Source organism: Bufo gargarizans, chromosome 7 (assembly GCF_014858855.1).
Source record: "Bufo gargarizans isolate SCDJY-AF-19 chromosome 7, ASM1485885v1, whole genome shotgun sequence".
In the NCBI taxonomy this organism is placed as follows: Eukaryota; Metazoa; Chordata; class Amphibia; order Anura; family Bufonidae; genus Bufo; species Bufo gargarizans.
This window is the reverse complement of record NC_058086.1, coordinates 61,384,788-61,404,078: the sequence shown is the minus strand read 5'-3', so window position 1 is coordinate 61,404,078 and position 19,291 is coordinate 61,384,788. Positions and strand designations below refer to the sequence as shown.

Genomic DNA, 19,291 nt, shown 5'->3' with positions numbered 1-19,291 from the left:
GACAGGAATAGGCAGTGCAAATGTGATCACACCTGGCCTTAACAGTTTATGTGGAGAGGGCATGGCAGTTCCAGAGAGAGCAGAGCCTCTAGGTGTAACTGGCAACGCCCCCGTTGCTCCTAGAGGCTTATTTGCATATATTAAAACATCACTTTTCTCAGCAAATGGGCACATATGAACATGGGACCAACACAGATACATGTGCGCTTGGCAGCTGAAGGCAACAGGTCAGCCAGTTTCATAGGTACAAATGACAGATGCCACTTCCAGTCTGAGCTCCAAATCTGATCCTGCACCTTCCTTTACTTCACGAGGCAGAGATCTGGGGGTGGGTGATTGACAGGATCCTACCATAGGAGAGGTGGAGGCCACAGGGATGTTTGACACACACAAAACATTGGCTTTGGAGCCAAAGAAAAAAAAAAAAGAACCCTGATGGGTACAGTTTCCAATCTGAAAGCTTCCTGGACCCCAGTGAGTGGGACTATGTGTTGTCCTGGATTTGGGTGGGCTTTTATAAAACACTAAGACCTTCTAATGTCCTTCCTTTCTATATCTCTGTAACTAAGCTCATTCTTTCAGATTTGCCTGGTAGCTTATGTTTTTCTTCCCATAAGCCTACCGCTCTGTTGTGATGCTTCCTGCATTAAAGGGACGCTCTCCAATGGAACATGCAGTCCTGTCTGTGGGAGAGGCCGAGCAGATTCAGAAAAGTCGCTGAAGCTTGCATTTTGTACATTTCTGTCCCTGCTTTCTATGCTTAAGAGTCCAGTGGGTGGGCCTACCCTGTGTGATGACAGCAGTCGTATACAGATAGCTGTCAGTCACTGATTAGGACCGCCCACCGGACTCCTAAGCATAGAAAGGGCAGAGATATAAATGTACAAAATACATTCCCATAAAACTATATACCAGTCTGCTCCTCCTGCTTTATAATCTGCTGCCTGCAGATCAGACGTCGTGTTCATCATGACAGGTTCCCTAGGATCACTACCGGTCCTTAAAGCATTTCAGTTCACACCTCTGCCTTGCTCCCTCCAATCCGCCAGTGTAACCCCCCCCCCCCCCCCCCTTTTTTTTTTTTTAATTCTTGTAATATATTTTGTTGGTGTTTTTTATTTAATTCTCACTGGTTTATTTTCTGACTGTGAACAGCTAACAGTGTTAAATGTGATGTGAATGTGACTTTTGAATGGATGCCATGTTATATATCATTTTTTTGGTTCTTTTTAAGAAAAACTACAAAAAAGAGAAAAGGATGTTGCAATATTTTATCGCAAATAAACTTGAAGCCTCTGCTTCTTCGTGTTATTGTTTCTTTCTTGGAAGCCAATTATTTTACCTGTAATACTTATTGTAACCTGTGTAGGTGATTTTTATTTTTATTTTTTTTGGTGAATATGTCCAGTATTATACTCTTAGGCCCCCTTTACGCGGGCGAGATTGAGGTGAACGCATTGCACCAGCACTGAATCCAGACCCATTCATTTCTATTGGGGCTGTTCACATGAGCAGGTGATTTTCACGCATCACTTGGCATGCTCTATATTGTGTGTTTTTTCACGCAATGCAGGCCCTATAGAAGTGAATAGGGCTGCGTAAAAATCGCAAGCAAGTGCGGATGCAGTGCAATTTTCACGCACTGTTGCTAGGAGACAATCAGGATGGAGACCCGATCATTATTATTTTCCCTTATAACATGGTTATAAGGGAAAATAGCATTCCTAATACAGAATGCATAGTACAATAGGACTGAAGTGGTTAAAAAATTAATAATTTAACTCACCTTAATCCACTTGTTTGCGCAGCCCGGCTTCTCTTCTGTCTTCATTTGTGAGGAAAAGGACCTGTGGTGACGTCACTGAGCTCATCACATGGTCCATCACCTTGATAATAGATCATGTGACGGACCATGTGATGAGCGCAGTGACGTCACCACAGGTCCTTTTCCCTCACAGATGAAGACAAAAGAGACCGGCTGCGCGAACAAGTGGATTAAGGCGAGTTAAATAATTTTTTAACCCCTCCAGGCCTTTTGTACTATGCATTCTGTATTAAGAATGCTATTATTTTCCCTTATAACATGGTTAATACAATCTACACAACACCCAACCCAACCCCGAACTTTTGTGAAGAAATCCAGGTTCGGGTCTGGGTACCAAACATGCCGTTTTTTTGCTCATGCGCGTGCAAAACGCATTAAAATGTTTTGCACTCGCGTGGAAAAAACGCACATTTTTCGCGCGACGCAACCGCATCTTATCCGGGCCAAAAACATGACACCCGTGTGAAAGAGGCCTTAGGCTAGTTTCACAGTAGCATTGAACATCTCCGGCAGGAAGCAGCCTGCCGGGGATGTCTGGATCTGGCACTGCCGGATGCTAGCTCACACCCGTGGCCAGATCTCTGCTGGTCCCCATTATGGTTATTGAGGCCGGACGGAGATCGGGCAGGCTGTTCCCGGCCAGAACAGCTTTCTGGATCTGAATAAAGCCTCATTCTCATGCCCCCATTCATTTTAATGTGTGTATTCGCACATCAGCGGTTTGGCGCGGTCTGTTCGTCCGTATTTTTTTTTAGCACTGACGCGTGCTGTATTTTGGCTGTGTTCATGGATCCAGCACGCCCATTATAGTCTATGGGTCCGTGGAAACCACAGATACAACGTGGATGCCATCTGTGTTTCATGGATCATTAGGAAGAGATGTTTTGAAAATTATTTTTCTGCTGTAAAGTGTCAGTGAAACACGGATGACACATGGACAGCAAAAAAGACACCCGGACCCAACATGGATCCATCAACGTGTAAATGAGGCTTAACGCAGACTCAAAAAGAGGGGGGTAGACTGTGATGTGTATTTGCCATGTATTATGCAATCTCCTGGGTAAAGCTCAGGCTATAAAACAAATTTGCTGAATGTTAAGCACACATGGTAGTGGGGAGGCAGCCAACTACTTCTTCACATGGTCACCCTCCCCTTGCCGGTAGGACAGTGCAAAGTTAGGGGTCATTGGTAGATTTTTTGGCTACAGTGTAATATTTCATTATCGTGAGTATATTTACATTGGGGATTTTGTCGCCATTGTTCAGACTCATGACTAGAGTCATTGCAAAGAGGCAGACTACCATCTGATAATTCATTGTGTGTAGGGTGGGCTATGGGCGTTGTTTGGGGTCCAGTACAGAGGCTTAGGGCCCTATTTCACTTGCAGATCATTGCTAATCAGTGTTCAGCGATGATCCGGCAGTATTACTTAAGGGGAGAATTAGCAATACTGTCATAGGTTAGGTAAAAAATTTGAGTCAAAACTGTTCCAAATTAATCAATGTGTAACTTTTTGGGGCATTTTATGACTTTTCTTGAGCTGCCCGTACACATTAGGTTAATCTTGGCCAAACCCACCGTTATCAGTGGGACCAGCCGACTGCCCCAACAGCAGATGTCAGGGGAGAGAAGAATTGGGCAAGTTGAGATCTATTTGTTCTCTGGAAGATAACCCACCTCCAGAGGTGTCTGCATGCGTTCTGAACAGGGAAAGACACTTGCCAAACCCAGGTGCATGTTGGCGGTCAAGTAAGGTAGTGGGTAGCTGAATGAGTGGTTGCCGTCTAAAATGTATGTATGTTGAAAAAAAAAAAAAAATCTGCAACACGTGAAATAGTTTAGTACAGGCATGCTCAACCTGCAGCCCTCCAGCTGTTGCAAAACTACAACTCCCAGCATGCCTGAACAGCCTACAGCTATCAGCCTTCAGCAGGGCATGGTGGGAGTTGTAGTTTTACAACAGCTGGAGGGCCACAGGTTGAGCATGCCTGGTTTAGTACATGCCCATATGCTTATTAAATCTCCCCTGCAGTGTGTTCTGTAAATTTGCATATAAAGTAAGGCCTAGTTCACATGAACGTTTTTTGTTTTTTTTTGCGAGTGTACGGGGCGTTTGTGTTCCGTATAAAGAACCATTCATTTCAATGGTTCCGCATTAAAAATGGAATGTGTTCCGTAAGCATTCCGTATTTCCGTTCTGTTGAAAGATAGAACATGTCCTATATTTGGCTGCAAATCACGGTCCGTGGCTCCATTCAAGTCAATGGGTCCGCAAAAAAACGGAACACATAAGGACATGCATCCGTATGTCTTCCGTATCCGTTCCGTTTTTGCGGAAGCATCTATTGAAAATGTTATGCCCAGCCCAATTTTTTCTATGTAATTACTGTATACGGCAAACGGAAACACAACGGATCTGTAAAAGACGGACTGCAAAAAACTATAAAAGCCATACGTTCGTGTGAACTAGGCCTAATATTGACCTTCAAAATATCCAGAAAGTTGCTGTAATGTCCACATTGAGAGGATTATAAAGTAAGTGAACCTGCAATATTCAGCAGTAGGGTATACACCTGTGGACGCCTGTACTCCAAACATGCTGGGGATTACAGTTTGACAACAGCCGGAGAGAGGTAAGTCGCCGACCACTGGCGTAGAAATAGTATCTGGAACTCTTGATTGATGCGATTCTTGTATGTATAATCAGGGTCAATATAACCCACCTCTGGCACAGAGAGCATTACACGTGCACCATATGCACTGCCGAGCTGCAGACAGCAAATACTCTTTGTACTACACATGCTAGACAGACACACATATCTTACATCAGCAGGAGTGATCGTGGTTAAAGAGATAACATCAATTGTTGGATGGCCTTGCCTGTGAACCCTGTGACACGCAGCGCAGAGGTCCGGGGGTTTCACCTGAATGGACTATGTGCAGACCGTACGTGAGGAATCTCATTGACTGCAGTCTAGGGTTTAGGATAAATTATTTATTTCTGGTAAAACTGTTCCTATAAATGTTAATATCAAAAAATAAATAGTTATTATACAATAGATGTAAGGCTACCTTCACACTAGCGTTTCACTGGATCCGGCAGGGTTCAGCAAAAACGCTTCTGTTACTGATAATACAACGATTTTCATCCGTTATAAACGGATCCAGTTCTATTATCTTTAACATTGCCAAGACGGATCTGTCATGAACTCCATTGAAAGTCAATGGAGGACGGATCCGTTTTCTATTGTCAGAGAAAACGGATCCGCCCCATTGACTTGCATTGGCAGCCATGCTGGATCTGTCTTGCTCCGCATCCCAGGATGGAAAGCAAACAACAACATGTTGCGGTTTGCTCTCCGGTCCTGGAACGCAACAGAATTTTTTTTGTAGCATTCCATTCAGTTTTGTCCCCATTGACAATGAATGGGGACAAAACTGAAGCTTTTTTTTTTCTGTATTGAGCCCCTAGGAGGGATCTCAATATCGGAAAACTAAAACACTAGTGTGAAAGTAGTCTAACATGCTCAGGCATATCTGCTGTATACCCTGTAAACTGGTGCATAGCAGCTACTGTGTAGATGTTGAGGGCAGTAGTATCCCTTGCCAGTCCTCATTTCAGATATGCCATAGGCTGAGGCTTCTTCTGTCTGGTCTGTTTTAATTAGGTTCCTTAGAGTCTTTAGCCACTGAATTAAAGCTTCTTGAAGTTGATTCTTTGGGCCACTTGTTTGCATCCTTGAGCTGAGAAGATCTTCTCTTCCTTTGGCACGAACAGAAGTTCTTGGATAACAGAGTCCAGGGCACCCTCGTTGTGGGGGAGGCCTCGGGCTTCTATGGCGTCTCGCGTGCACAGCTTCACGTGATGGCGTTCCAAGGGCAGAAAAGGCACATATTCATCAATGAGATTGTGCATCCACAGCTGCTGGGTCAGGAGCTGATCTGTGAGGAACAACCATGAAGATACCGATAAGTATTTAATGGAGACAGACTTAATACATTGTCAGATCGTTAGTGCCTCTCCTGTCCGTGGGCTGTGCCTGGTATTGCAGTTCTGTCCTATTCACTTGGACTATGTCTGGCATTGCAGCCCAACCACATTCATGGACAAGTGGCACTGATTACAGAAAGAAAACGCAGACCATTTAACATGTGACGGTTAACGTTGTTCGGGTTCAGAGATGAACCCAGACATATCCCTGTCTTCCACCACTCAGCCCCCCTGAAATAAGCATCGGAGTATTTAATGCTCCGATGCTCTCCTTTGCCCTGTGCTGAATCGTGCAGGGTAAAGGCCGCTTCACACGAGCGGATGCCGTGCGTGGCATCCGCTCCGTGAAAGAGTGCCAAGACCCTGCAGACTGCAGAGGCACGGAGCGGTAACATGACTGTTAATGCTCCGTGCCTCTCTGTGATCTCTTTACTACGAAATCACAGTGACAACTGTGATTTCGTAGTAAAGAGATCACAGAGAGGCACGGAGCATTAACAGTCATGTTACCGCTCCGTGCCTCTGCAGTCTGCAGCGGGTCTTGGCACTCTTTCACGGAGCGGATGCCACGCACGGCATCCGCTCGTGTGAAGCGGCCCTTATGGAGGAGTTCTGGTGACGTACTGGGCTCCATAGTGTAAGCTTCAGCCCAGCAGTGTATTCGGTGACGTCACCAACATTGATGGGCGGGCTTTAGCGCTGCCCTAGCCTGTAAATCAGCTAGGGCAGCGCTAAAGCTGGCCTATCAGTGCTGGTGAGGTCACCGAATACACTGCTAGGGGGAGCCTCCTCCTAGCAATGTGCGGCAGTAAACAAACAAGCCCTTGCTCTATGTAGGTCAAGTAAGCGCATGAAATGCTCAGATCATATGGGCCGGAGGGGTGAAGATAGGGGATATGTCCGGGTTCAGAACTGAACCTTAACCCATTTAAGTCATACTCTGTGTACCCTCAAAGTTTCACAAAGTCTAAAAATCCATTGTCCTCCAATAGACTACCAGTAAAGTATGATAGGGGGGTTGTCTCAAATGGAACATTGGTGGCATGATATGCCACAAATATCAGGTAGGTGTGAGTCCCACCTAGGAAGCTGCCAAAGAGGAGAGAGCACCGTGCACGTGCTACGCTACTGCCCTCCATTCGTTTCTATGGGTGCTCTGAAAATAGCTGAGTATTGGCTCAGCCATTTCTGGCAGTTCCGTAGAAGTAAATGGAGGGGTGTGCCCTCCATTCATTTCTATAGCCGCTCAGCTATTTTTGGCATTCCCAGAGAAATGAATGGAGGGCGTCTGAGCTCTTATTCTGTTTGGGAGCTTTGTTCTTGAGATTTGGGGTGGCATCCTAGCAATATGCCACCAATGTTCCAGGTGAGACAAGCAAACAGTGATGTTATGAACCACTGGTAATTGTAGTAGGTCCATGAATTATTTGTACTTTTGTAATTTCGGGCCTGTTCACACAGTAAAATTCAACGCTGTCAAAACCTGCTGTGTAAACTGCAGCAGAAAATGCTGTGGTTTCTGCAGCGGTTGTTTAATTTAGACGCTGTCCTGTGATCTCCAGCGCTGCCTACCACTGAAAACAATGGGAGGCAAACACCACGTGGCCGCTGGTGGAATTTTAGCACTGTGTCGGCACCGAAATTCAGCCAGCAAAACGCTGACTTTAGGTCGGGTTCACATTGGCGTTATTCAATTCCGTTGTAACGGAATTCTAGGACAGAGTGCAAAAGAGGCAGTCCCTTTTGCTCCGTCCTAATACATGTCTATGGGGGCAAATAATGGTTTGTTTGGTTCCGTTATACATAATAAAAAAATTTGTCTTGTCGACAATTTTTTCCATCATGTATAACGGAACATCAGACGGAACAAAACAGAATGCCTCTTAAAGGGTTCCGTTTTGCATTCCGTCCCAGAATTCCATTATACCTATAACGGAATTCAAAAGCGCCAATACAAACCCTCCCTTAAAGACTTCCGTTTTGCATTCTGTCCTAGCATTCCGTTATAACGGAAGTCATTGATGCCCATGCGAACTCTCGAAAGGGATTTAAAAGCTACTAATCTTGAGAGTCCGTTTGTTGTGAAGGTGGTGCAGCTATTTAAAGGGAACCTGTTAGATAGTTTCTGCTACCCTCTCTGAGAACAGGGTATGGCAGGGGAGGAGAAGCTGAGATGTGTGCTTTATGGCCTCACATGTATATCATTTAGAACAGAGTTTCTGAGTAAAAGAAAAGAAGAGTAAATCCTGACAGGACTCCTAGGAGAGCCACAAGAGTCCTGATTACCCCGCCCACAAAGGATGATTGACAGCTGTATCGGATTGTATACACAGAAGGCTTTCTGTGCGGGTGGGTGTAAGCAGGACTCTCGCTGTCTCTCCGTCTCTCCTAAGAGTCCGCTCAGAATTGACTCCCAGTAATTGTCAATAAACTATTGGTCCAAAGTAATTCACACCTGGCAGTTGTCAGAAAGCTGGAAAAAAAAACGGATCGAAAATGTCAAGGAAATTGGAAAGGTATCCAGTCAGTGACAGGAAGATGGGTCTAGGGTTCCTAAATGGGTTATCCCATGTGCACAGGATAGGTGATAAATGTATGATGGGTAAGGGGAAGCAACCGCTGGGACCTCAAACGATCACTAGAATGGGGGGGGGGCTCTCAAGCCATCCCAATTTGGGGGGATGTGATTGGATCGGTAGTTATGCGTGCGCTCTGCCACTTTATTTAAAGTCTATAGGGTGGACTGAGAAAGCGAAGTACAGGGCTATGTCTGTCAGTCCCATAGAGATAGAATGTAGCAGCAGTACACATGCACTCTAGTAAAGTGGCATTTCTGGAAGAAAGGGCTTTTGAAAAAAATGTATATATTTAAAAAACTCACAAAAAAAAAAATCTTTTAAATGTGTGTGTGTGTGTATATATATATATATAATTTACGGTAGTCCTGCGTTTTCTATGCGATACTGAAAATCATTCAGAATGTGATTATATATCATATGCTGAATGATTTTCAGTATTGCATAGAAAACCAGGACTACCGTAACTATTAAAAAGGTGGTCAAAGTAAGACACTGAACTGCAACTAGAAGTGGATAAAGAGGAAGAAATTGTAAAGAGAAAAGGGTCCATTCACAGATCCGCATCCATTCCGCAATTTTGCGGAACAGGTGCGAACCCATTCATTTTCAATGGGGTCGGAATGTGCTGTCCGCATCCACATTTGCGCATCCGCACTTCTGTTGCTCAAAAAAATAGAACATGTCCTATTCTTGTCCGCAATTGCAGACAAGAAGAGGCATTTTCTATGAGGGTGCCGGCTGCAAAATGCGGAACGCACATTGCCGGTGTCCGTGTTTTGCGGATCCGCAAAACACATACGGATGTGTGAATGGAACCTTATATGTAACAAGACGACTAACAGTCAAATTAGCGTGAGCTCTGCTGAATGACATTTAAAAGGGACTGAGACTTTATTAATATATTGATTTTATTTAGTTTTTATTGTGTAGAGATTGCATCAATTGTTTTAAAAATATTCACATACAGCCTGTAAATATGGAATAAAAAAATAAAATAATTGAGGGTCGTGTGTGTGTCCCTTTAAAAACTATACCAGAACAGTGGGTTCACGGGCCGCAATACCAAATATCACAGCTCTGTTTTTTTTTTAGAACTTTTTGACCCCTTTCTATCGGCCTCGCTGTTCCCTGTACCTTCACCTTCTGGTCGTCTGTACTCTGTCTGATCAGGAGATCACGTGATCTTACAACTAAGTGGCACAGAGGTGTCTGCAGGGCTGTATACACACACAGATATCATGAATGGACTATAAACAGCTGCTTGTGCAATGTGCTGCACCGCAGAACGTTATCTGTACCTTTCATCTGCTTGATTGCCATCCTCAGTGGACGATCCAAGTCATCCAGCGTGATCTCCTCCCGAAGACGCCCGGCTCGCCAGAAGTTAAGCGCTACCTCATTGATCACGCCTGCACCACTTCCACTGTACCGGAAATATGACGGTTATAAAACGTCATAACAGATGCATGACATATCAGCATCAAATAACTCAATACAGACATAAGAGGCGACAATGGTAACCTATGACAGCTCATCAGCACAGGCTGCTGTAGGATAGGTGCCAGCATTACTATTACAATACTATCACTAATACACATACAATTAGAATTATTTATATATATATATATATATGTCCTGCTTGGGTAAATAAAGATTTTTTGTACTTTTTTTTACTTCTTGGAGTGCTGCCCATCTTTTTTGACTATATATATATTACACACATTTATTTATTATGTCCCTTCAGCCCAAAACAGCAAACAAGAGCATGAGTTGCAAAAATTGATAGTGGCAATAATAGATACACAATACATACAAAAAGGCTGTCACAAGCCCACAATATGAGACAGGTGGTGGTAAAGGGCTATCCATTCACCAGATCTATACACGTCCCAGCAACAGGTAAAATACAATACTAATTGCTGTGGGCAATATAAATTTATAAGAAAGGGGTCACATCCTATTCCAACCCGGCTAAGACATGGTGACCCACAGACAACAACAGAAACCACCATCTTGGCAGCTGAAGGCATCTGTGTTGGTCCCATGCTCATATGTGCCCGCATGGCTGAGAAGAATAAGTTTTATTATATGCAAATGAGCCTCTAGGAGCAACGGGGGTGTTGCCGTTACACCTAGAGGCTCTGCTCTCTCTGCAACTGCCGTGTCCTCTGCACTTTGAATGACTATAGGAGAAGTCAGGGCCAGATGTGATCACGTTTACACTGCCGGGTCCTGTCAGTGCAGAGGGTGCATCAGCTGCACACAGAGGTGTAATGGTAACGCCCCCGTTGCTCTTTGAGGCTCATTTGCATATATTAAAACATCATTTTCCTCAGCAGTGCGGACAGATATGAACATGGGACAAACGCACACGTCTTCCGTAAAAGATTTATTCCCACATTATTATTTGTCCCTATTGATTTTTGCACCCTATGCTGTTCACGTTCCTATTACAGCCACAAGCCCTGGCCCAACCACAGCTCCATTGCCTGCATCATAGTTCTCTGCTGGTCTTTGGCATTTTCTGCAGTTAGACTATTTAACTAAAGGTTACGGATTAGGGAATTGCTGCTTATGCTATTTTCTAATTTTGCGGACGAGGTACCTTAACGACATCAGTGCGGTAACACTAACTTTGGCAGCTTCTCACCTGAGGAATATAAAGATGCTTCTGGTGTCCTTTGTCTCGTCCGGGTATAAAAGAGGGAAAAGGGACTGGAGAAACGCCGCCGGCAGCTTGTCTGTCTCATCGAACACAAACAGGGGCTGCGCACAGTGCGAGGAGACCGCCTGGATCTGCTTTCTGAGCTGAACCTGGAAAGAAGTAAAAATCCATCAGTAACTTAGTACATTGACAGCGCATGTTGTGTTCTTCACCTATACGTGTAGCGGCAGAACCGATACAGTTATGACCGGGAGTCCTTGCACGCTGTATGAGCAGAGGTCCTATACCTGGACAGCAATGGTGCACGGATTTATTATGCCAATTGCACAAAGGGGTAGTCATTTTAGATGACGTTTTTCAGCCGACCACTGTTCCTCCTGATGTCCCTATACACATGCATGCTCGGTTTTACTGACCCACGTGTGTGAGCTCAAAGGCGACCTTTGACGGACACTTCTGACGGCAGCTTATCTCCCAGAACATTGCATTCATTAAATTCAACATGCCCATTCCATCTTTGCCCAACATCTGCCGAGCAACCACTGGCTAAATATATTTAGACGCGTTCCATGCTCAGTGCTGCTGAAATGGTCAGGCTTGGCTGACCTTTGTCTAAGGGCTCATGCACACAAACATATTTTCTTTCCTTGTCCGTTTTTTTGCAGACAATATGTGGAACCATTCATTTCAATGGGCCCACACAAAAAAAAAAAAAAACAGAAGTTACTCCGTGTGCATTCCGTTTCTGTATGTCCGTTTCGCAATATGTCCTATTATTATTTTCCGCATTACTGACAAGGATAGTACTGTTCTATTAGGGGGCAGCTGTTTCATTCTGACAAATACGGAATGCACACGGACGTCATCTGTAATTTTTGCAGATCCTTGTTTTGCGAACTTCAAAATACTTACAGTTCTGTGCATGAGCCCTAGTGTTAATAGCATCTTAATTCACTGAACTTCTGCCATTATAAATTCAATGGCGTTGCAGGTCCAGGTACAACTACTTTCCCATGGCCTAGGGCAGGCATGGCCAACCTGTGGCTCTCCAGCTGTTGTAAAACTACAACTCCCACCATGCCCTGCTGCAGGCTAATAGCTGTAGTCAGTCTGAGCATGCTAGGGAGTTGTAGTTTTGCAACAGCTGGAGAGCCTCAGGTTGGCCATGCCTGGCCTATGGGCTTCAAGCTACAATTTGGGTGTAATCATTGCACCATATGGATAGGTTTAGGCAAAAAATATATATAATAAAGTCACCTTGTATGCTTCCACGTGTGAGAGGTGAGGGAAGTGCAGCTGTGGGATGAAGACTTTTGTACACCGGCTCCGCTGCCCATCGCGATATAGATTCTCAGCAATTATCCGGGCAGCCAGGTTCTTACCGGTACCTGTCCAACCATGGAAGGACAGAACCAATGTCTTCTTTTGGCTATCTTCCTGCAGAAACCTTGTTAGAGAAGTTATTATCTGCCTCACAGCCAGGTGCTGTCCATAAACTCTCCTGTCCATGTCCCACTGCAGACCTAGACGGGAAAAAAGGCTTTATTGTGATATGGGACAAACGCATCTGATTTCACCGGTTTTCTTATTTTGACGCTAGGATCCTCTGCTACGGTCTTCTTCTTACCTGTGAGATTGTTAGTAATTGACCCTCGTGCAAAATCAGTGCTATCCAATACTTTGGCATACAAGTCCGTCAGGAGGTTTAGGGAGTCCCACCCGATGCTGTTCCAGCTCCATTCTGCAATACATCGTACAGTATGTATGAATATGGACACTACTGAGGTCATTCTACGAGAAGAGAGGTCTAAAAACTGGTCGTCCGAGGCAAAGGCAAAAAAAAATTGTCTATAAGATATGGGGCTAGGGCCGGAGTAATGGCATCTACAGGTCATCCGCTTAGACCAGAGGTGAACAGTCTACAGTCCATAAGGGCATTTTGTGTGGCCTCCAACCATTGGGACACAGGGTACATTCTGACAATATGGACCTCAAACCAGAGAAGGTGTTTCACCCCCTGACAATCTTATCAATTCTGTTGCACATCCAGCAACTTAACCAGCAGCCCATTAGTAGCAAGTGATGTCTCACTGGTGACCCAATATGGCATAATGGGACTCACCTGTATGGCTCCTTGTATCTTCACACTTCTCTGGCCACAACCAGCACTGGAGGTCCTGAACGTACTCCCAGGAAAGTTGTGCCAAGTCTTGCACCTCTTGGGCACCGGATAGCCATAGGCTATCTTTCTTGTGTTCTCCATCTTCCCCTTTCAGTTCTCCTAGGCCCAAAACATCCACACTGCCATGCACTTTAGGGGTGATCAGTAGAAGTAGCAGTAGGAGAGGAGCTGAGCTGATCATCCCTGGTACGTCCGATCTGCAAGTAGTACCAAATCCTTGGGAATTCTGCAGGATTTATTACTCGGTTACTCAGTGCTGCATTGACATACAACGTCCTGTTCTTGCTGACATCTGATTCTGTCTGACTGCATCTTCACCGTGGATCCGTCCCTGGATTATATGTGGTGTTCTCACTCCCATTCTCTCTCCTCCCTTTCATCAGGTCATCACTTTCTCCTCCCTCTACATTAAGTATGTCACATTTTCCTTTCTGCCTGTGTTAGTGACACTCCCCTTAGTTGTGTCACTTTTCCTTCTGTCTGGGGCCGAGCCTATGGGTGGCTTGTGCCAGCGGGTCAGTTCTGAGTAGAAATGACTCATCGTCAGTGCTTATCCCCTAAGAGGAAAAGGCTTTTTAGGAACTGTTTAAAGGGAGACATTCTGCATAATGAATAATGCCTTCTCATTGTCAGTGTTCGGTCAGTGATTTTCATCAGTGATTTTGATCCAAAACCAGATGCAGATCTTTGTCTAAGGCCTCATGCACACGGCCGTTTGGGTCCGCATCCAAACCGCCGTTTTGGCGGCTAGGATGCGGACCCATTCACTTCAACGGGGCCGCAAAAGACGCGGACAGCACTCCGTGTGCTGTATGCATCTGTTGCTCCATTCGGTGGCCCCACAAAAAAAATATAACATATCCTATTGTTGTCCGTTTTGCGGACAAGAATAGGCATTTCTACAATGGGCCACCCAAATTGCGGAAGGCACACGTTTTTTGCGGATCCGCGGTTTGCCGACTGCAAAAACCAGAACGGTCGTGTGCATGAGGCCTAAAGCTACATGCACACATATGTGTTTTTTAGCGGCCTCCGTTACGTTTTTTTTTTTTTTGCGGAGTCGGATGGTTTCCCATTCATTTCTATGGATGCGTTAAAAATGCGGTGGACTCATCCATTTCTTGTCCATGTTTCACGTCCGCAAAAAAAGTATTGCATGTCCTATTCTTATCCGCAATAATTGTTTTGCGGACCCATTGAAGTCAATGGGTCCGCATAAAAATTCGGATGTCATCCGTATCCAGGTTTTTTTGCGGATGGTTGCTGAGAAACCTGCATACCTTATATTAAATTTTAAGAATTACAGCTTTCAGTTTTTTTTGTGGACCGCAAAAAAAAAAACTGAAGACACACAGGAACACAACCTACAAAATTTGCGGACAAACGGAACGGATGTGGATGTAAAAAAAAAAAAACAGGAACACGGATCCGCTATTTGCGGACCGCAAAAAACAACTGTCGTGTGCATGTAGCCTTATACCTTGTGTCTGTGGAGGCTCCAATCTTGGTTTTAGCTCACAGTCCCTGACCGAACACTGACTTGTGAAAAAGCCTTAAACGGGGTTGTCCGGGACGTACCCCCTTCTTCACCCAGGCAGCCTTTCATGCTCTAATGCTCTCCCTTGCTCTGCACTAAATCTTGCAGGGCAGGGGCTTTTTCTGGAAATCTGGTGCCGTACCAGGCTCCCTATGGGTAAGCTAGGCGGATTCTGGTGACATCACCGGCACTAATGGGCAGGCGTTGGCGCTGCCCTAGCCTGTAAAACGGGCAACATCTTAAACACTTTCTTAAAGGGAACCTGTATTATATTTTTGGTCTGCATCAGATCTACATTTTTTTGCGGAACAGATGTGGACCCATTCATTTTAATTGGGCCGCAAAAGATACGGACGGCACACACCGTCTGCTGCTGTCCACATCCGCACATGCGTTCAGTGGCCCAGCAAAAAAGATAGAACAAGTCCTATTATTACCCATTTTGTAGACAAGGACAGGGTATTTCTACAGGAGTTAGAAGAGGGAAAAAAAGGCAGCATGTACTCACCCAGAATCCATGATTTGCTGACTGCAAAACACATATGGCAAGAGAAATTGGCAATATGGTAATCCTGTGGAGGACAATAATGCAGTTACTCTTCCAGCTGTCCCCAACTTTTTGCTAACTTAAAATTAATTTATGTAGTTTCACACTAGCGGATCCTTCTCCATCAGGCTGTTCAGGCGGGGGAACAGCCTGCCGGATCCGTGCTGCTCCGCTCCGGCCCCATTGACTATAATGGGAGCGGGCCGTAGGTCCGGCTGCTGCACGGCAAACATGCCGAGAAGCGGACTGAATAAGTCAATGGGGCCAGAGGGTACTTTCGGCCCCTCCTGGCCCCTTATCAGTTTAGTCGCTCTCCTCTGTACTTTTTCCAGCTCCAGAGCATCCCTTCTATGTACTGGTGCCCAGAACTGAACCGTATATTTCAGAGGAGGCCGCACCAGCGCTTTGTAAAGTGGTAATATTACATCCCTGCCCCGCGAGTCCATGCCTCGTTTAATGCATGACAATATCCTGGTTGCCTTAGAAGCAGCTGATTGACATTGTATGCTGTAATTTAATCTACCATCCACAAGGACACCCAAATCCTTCTCTATCAGTGACTCTCCCAGTGTTACATCACCTAGGACATATGAAGCATGGAGATTATTACTACCAAAATGCATAACTTTTATTCACATTGAACCTCATTTGCCAAGTTGATGCCCAATCACTCAGAGTGCTCAAGTCAGCTTGTAGTTTATGGACATATTCCATAGACTGTACAGTACTACATAGCTTAGTGTCATCTGCAAAAATAGATATGGTGCTATTAATCTGGTCCTCGATATCATTAATAAATAAATTAAATAATAGAGGGCCCAGCACTGAACCTTGGGGTACACCACTTATAACCTGGGACCATTCTGAATAGGAATCATTGACCACAACTCTCTGGACACGGTCCTTCAGCCAGTTTTCAATCCAATTACAAACTATACTTTCCAAGCCAATATACTTTACTTTACTTATTAAATGAGGGACAGTATCAAAAGCCTTTGCAAAATCCAGAAACACTACATCCACAGACGCCCCTCTGTCCAGGCTACTACTCACCTCCTCATACAACAAATCAGGTTAGTCTGACCACTTCTGTCCTTAGTAAACCCATGTTGGTTATCACTTATAATATTATTTACAGTCACATACTCCTGTATATAGTTCCTTAGGATTCCTTCAAACATTTTTCCCACAACAGAAGTTAAACTAACTGGTCTATAATTACCCGTGAAGGACTTAGATCCTTTTTTGAATATGGGCACCACATTTGACTTGCACCAATCACTTGGCACTGTACCAGTACCTAGAGAATCCTTAAAAATTATAAACAGGGGCACAGCCATGACTGAACTGAACTCTTTAAGCACTCTCGGGTGTAATCCATATGGACCCAGAGCCTTGTTCACATATACCTTATTTAACTTATCTTGGACTATATCTACAGTTAGCCAAGTGAGTATATTACTGGATGTACTAACAGCCCCAGCACCACAGATATCAGCTCCTTTCTCTTCTTTTGTATATACAAAGCTAAAAAAAAACATTTAGTAACTCTGCCTTTTCCTTATCTTCAGTGACTGTCCCGCCCTTTACCATTATTTAGTGGACCTACCTGCTCAGACCTAGTTTTTTTTAGCATTTATATATTTAAATAATTTTTGGGGATTTGTTTTGCTCTCTTTTGCTACCTATTTTTTCAGTGTTTATATCCCTTTGAACTTCCACCCATAAGGTTTCCACATCCTCACCATCCTCACCCACAATTGCCTTCTTCACACTTGTCTTCAGATCACTCCTCACATACAGGCTCACGCCACCACCTTTTCTATTAACCCGTTCTTTCCTAAATAGTGTAAAATCCTCAATATTAACAGCCCAGTCATGCGAAGAGTCCAAACATGTCTCAGCCACACCAACTACATCTATGTGTTCTTCTAGTATCATAGCCTCCAGCTCCCCCATTTTTCTAGCTAGACTTCTGGCATTTGTGAAAAATACATTTTAAATTCCTATTACCTGCAAAGTGAATATCTGGGATTCTTTTGTCACCTTGATTGATGTTTGTATGTAACAGGTTCGGTGTATAGTTCTGCCCAGTCTTCTCCCTACTTTCCCCACTAACCCCAGCCCACACTAAATCACCACTGTCCCCTCCTATAGCCCACTCTCTATCTACCCCCTATTAGTATGACTCCCCCGCACTTTACCCCTTCTTCCTACATTAACCCAACTGCTGACCTGATAGTCCTGATCTTTTCCTCCTCCTCTCACCTCCATTTCACTGACCCCAGTCAGCGCCTGCACAGTGAGGTCTAAGCCTCTCTCCAGGTCTGCAATGCCCCAAAGTGTTTCAAGCTGCTTATTTATATCCAAGATCTGGTCTTCCAAATATGCAACATGATGGCATCTAGTGCAAATGTATTCACCCTCTAATGGCTCTTCAAGGCACATGCATTGCACAGGGCACACACTTAGTAACATTGTCCATGGAGCACATGTTTAAATGGGGGATGAACAGTAAAGAAGGAAAACAGTAAATATGAGTTAGGATACTTTCACACTAGCGTTATTTTTTTCCGGTATTGAAATCCGGTAAAGGGTCTCAATACTGGAAAAAGCGCATCAGTTTTGTCCTAATGCATTCTAAATGGAAAGCAATCCGTTCAGTATGCATCAGGATGTCTTCCGTTCTGTCCCTTGTAAGGTATTTGACCGGACAAAATACCGCAGCTTGCTGCAGTATTTTTTCTAGCTAAAAATTCCAGAACACTACCGCACTTGCCGGATCCGGCATTAATTTCCATAGAGATGTATTAATGCCAGATCTAGTACCAAGTGTTCTGGAAATTGCCGAGTTGCCGGATCCGGTTTTCCGGTCTGCCCATGTGCTTTTGATCTTTGAAAAAAAAAAAAAAAAAAAAATACTGGATACGGATCCGGTGATATTGGATCCGGAATAAACATATTTCTGTTTGCATACGGTTTGCTGGAACTGCTTGCCGGATCCGAACAACACTAGTGTGAAAGTACCCTTAGAACTAGACCCTGTCTGCTGTAGTTGGAGGACTAGCTAGAATCAAGCCAACAACACACAAAATCTATCATACCTGCAGGCCAAATGCTTGTTTGTTGACAGCTCTTTCTCCCACTGCCTTCATGCTAAGTTGAGCATGCATGTCCTGTGTATGGGAGAGAGTTTGTTTATCTCCTGCAGAACTAAAGTATTAGGCCCCTTTCACACGAGCGAGTCCCACACCTAGGTCTCATAGCGTGTGAGGGAAAACACCTGTTCTGTCCTCCTAGCACTGACGGGTCGCATAGCATTGACATAGTAACATAGTACGTATATATATAAGGCCGAAAAAAGACAATTTGTCTATCCAGTTCAACCTGTTATCCTGCAAATTGATCCAGAGAAGGGCAAAAAAAAAAAAAAACTGTGTCAGGTAGAAGCCATTTTTCCCCACTCAAGTGGAAAAAAATTCCTTCCCGACTCCAATCAGGCAATCAGAATAACTCCCTGGATCAACGACCCCTCTCTAGTATCTATAGCCTGTAATATTATTACACTCCAGAAATACATCCAGGCCCCTCTTAAATTCCTTTATTGTACTCACCATCACCACCTCCTCAGGCAGAGAGTTCCATAGTCTCACTGCTCTTACCGTAAAGAATCCTCTTCTATGTTTGTGTACAAACCTTCTTTCCTCCAGACGCAGAGGATGTCCCCTCGTCACAGTCCTGGGGATAAATAGATGATGGGATGGATCTCTGCACTGACCTCTGATATATTTATACATAGTAATTAGATCTCCACTCAGTAGTTTTCTAAAGTGAATAACCCTAATGTTGATAATCTTTCAGGGTACTGTAGTTGCCCCATTCCAGTTATTACTTTAGTTGCCCTCCTCTGGACCCTCTCCAGCTCTGCTATGTCTGCCTTGTTCACAGGAGCCCAGAACTGTAC

The 19,291-nt window shown here is 44.5% G+C and overlaps 1 protein-coding gene across 1 annotated transcript; it reads right to left on the bottom strand.

The window, feature by feature from the left end:
* Nucleotides 1-5,226: 5,226 nt before the first annotated feature.
* TOR3A (torsin family 3 member A) lies at nucleotides 5,227-18,507 on the bottom strand. The gene is made up of 8 exons (XM_044301833.1): nucleotides 18,432-18,507; nucleotides 15,289-15,352; nucleotides 13,184-13,469; nucleotides 12,689-12,802; nucleotides 12,319-12,584; nucleotides 11,047-11,210; nucleotides 9,695-9,819; nucleotides 5,227-5,768 (listed from the first exon to the last, which is right to left on the bottom strand). The coding sequence occupies exons 3-8, from the start codon at nucleotides 13,422-13,424 to the stop codon at nucleotides 5,521-5,523; spliced, it is 1,158 nt and encodes a 385-aa protein (XP_044157768.1). The 5' UTR covers nucleotides 13,425-13,469; nucleotides 15,289-15,352; nucleotides 18,432-18,507; the 3' UTR covers nucleotides 5,227-5,520.
* Nucleotides 18,508-19,291: the final 784 nt, after the last annotated feature.